At 54.8% G+C, this 2,304-nt stretch overlaps 1 protein-coding gene across 1 annotated transcript in view; it reads left to right on the forward strand.

Moving 5' to 3' along the window:
* Positions 1-2,266, forward strand: part of LOC113980501 (neuralized-like protein 4) — a 5,209-nt gene extending 2,943 nt beyond the window's left edge. The window contains exons 4-5 of the mRNA XM_027707728.1: positions 1,117-1,332; positions 2,240-2,266. Coding sequence (XP_027563529.1) covers positions 1,117-1,332; positions 2,240-2,266 — 243 coding nt within the window. The remainder of the gene's footprint in view (positions 1-1,116; positions 1,333-2,239) is intronic.
* The last annotated feature ends 38 nt before the right edge of the window (positions 2,267-2,304 follow it).

The raw sequence follows: 2,304 nt of genomic DNA on the forward strand, positions 1-2,304 counted from the left end.
CTAAACCCCGCCTAGCTAAGCCCCACCTCTCTAATTTCTGTCTAAGCTGCTCCCCTCTAAGCCCCGCCCATCTAAACCCTGCCTGTCTAAACCCCTCCTGTCTAATCCTCACCTAATCCCCGCCTATCTAAGCCCCACCTATCTAATCCCATCTAAGCTCCTCCCTTCTAAGCCCCGCCCCCCTAATCCCGGCCTATCTAAGCCCCTCCCCTCTAATCTTTGCCTACCTAATTCCTATCTAAGCCTCTTCACTCTAAGACCCCGCCCCTCTAATCCCCTCCTCCTTAATCCCCGCCTACCTAATCCCCACCTATCTAAGCCCCACCTATCTAATTTCTATCTAAGCCCCTCTCCTCTAAACCCCGCCTATCTAAGACCTGCCCCTAAACCCCACCCATCTAAACCCTGCCTATCTAAGCCCCACCCTCCTAATCCCCGCCCATCTAAGCCCCACCCTCCTAGTCCTCACCTATCTAAACCCCGCCTACCTAAACCCCCCCACCTAATCCCCACCTACCTAATCCCTGCTTCCCAAACCCCGCCCCTCTAATCTCCGCCCCTTTAATCCCCGCCTACCTAAACCCCGCCTATCTAATCCCTGCCTATCTAATTTCCCTCTAAGACCCTCCCCTCTAAGCCCCGCCCTGCCTATCTAAGCCCCTCCTCTCTAATCCCTGCCTATCTAAGCCCCACCCATCTAATTTCCATCTAAGTTCCTCCCCTCTAAGCCCCACCCCGCATATCTAAACCCCTCCCCTCTAATCCCTGCCTAAGCCCCACCCATCTAATTTCCATCTAAGACCCACCCCCTAAGCCCTGCCTATCTAAGCCCCACCTATCATCTAAGCCCCTCCCCTTTAATCCCCTCCTCTCTAATCCCCACCTATCTAATTCCCACCTATCTAAGCCCCGCCCCTCTAATCCCCACCTATCTAAGCCCTGCCCATCTAAACCCCGCCTACCTAATCCTGGCCTATCTAATCCCTGCCTATCTAATCCTGACCTATCCAATTTCAATCTAAGCCCCTCCCCTCTAAGCCCCGCCCCCAATCCCCGCCCACCTAAACCCCGCCCCCCTAATCCCCGCCTATCTAAACTCGATTTATCCGATCCCAGGTCCGTATCGAGGCGCTGGACGAGCGCTGGGCGGGGTCCGTCCGTCTGGGTCTGACGGCTCTGCCCCCCGGGCAGGGCCCCCCCGGGCCCCCCGCGCTGCCCCCCACCCTGCTGGACCTGCCCGCGCCCCCCACATGGGTGGTGTCGGGGGCAGAGGTCCGGCACAATGGGACCCCCACCCGACACAACTACGGGGTGTCCCTGGACAGGCTGGCGGTGAGATTTTGGGTGATTTGGGGTGATTTTGGGTGATTTGGGGTGATTTTGGGTGGTTTTGGGGCGTCTCAGGTCAGGAACCGCCTGGGGATGATTTAGGGGTGATTTTGGATGATTTTGGGTGATTTTCGATGATTTTGGGGTGTCTCAGGTCGGGAACCGCCTGCGGATGGTTTAGGGGTGATTTGGGGTGATTTTTGATGAGTTTGGGTGATTTGGGATGATTTTGGGATGATTTTGGGGTGTCCCAGGTTGGGAACTGCCTGGGAATGGTTTAGGGGAGGGTTTGGGGTGATTTGGGGGTATTTGGGGTGATTTCGGGGTGATTTGGGGTAACTTGGGGTCTCCCAGGTTGAGAAACGGCTGGAGATGGTTTCAGGGAGGGTTTGGGGTGACTTGGGGTGGGTTTGGGTGATTTTGGGGTGATTTGGGGTGATTTTGTGGTGTCTGAGGTTGGGAACTGCCTGGGGATGGTTTAGGAGTGATTTTGGGGTTTTCTAGGTCAGGAACCGCCTGGGGATGATTTTGGGTTGATTTTGGGTGATTTTGGGGTATTTTGGGGTGATTTTGGGGTGTCTCAGGTCGGAAACCGCCTGGGGATGGTTTAGGGGTGATTTTGGGGTGTTTTTGGATGATTTTGGGTGATTTCGGGGTGATTTGGGGTGATTTGGGGTGATTTTGGAGTGATTTGGGGTGATTTCGGGATGATTTGGGGTGATTTCGGGGTGCCCCAGATTGGGAACCGCCTGGGAATGGTTTTGGGGTAATTTTGGGGTGATTTTGGGGGTATTTTGGGTGATTTTGGGGTGATTTTGGGTGATTTTCGGGTGTCCCAGGTTGGGAATGGCCTGGGAATGGTTTAGGGGTGATTTTGGGGTGATTTTGGGATGATTTTGGGGTGTCTCAGGTCGGGAACCGCCTGGGAATGGTTTAGGGGTGATTTTGGGGTAATTTGGGGTGATTTTGGGGTGT

This window comes from Neopelma chrysocephalum, unplaced genomic scaffold (genome assembly GCF_003984885.1).
Source record: "Neopelma chrysocephalum unplaced genomic scaffold, ASM398488v2 Primary Assembly neopelma1_94445, whole genome shotgun sequence".
In the NCBI taxonomy this organism is placed as follows: Eukaryota; Metazoa; Chordata; class Aves; order Passeriformes; family Pipridae; genus Neopelma; species Neopelma chrysocephalum.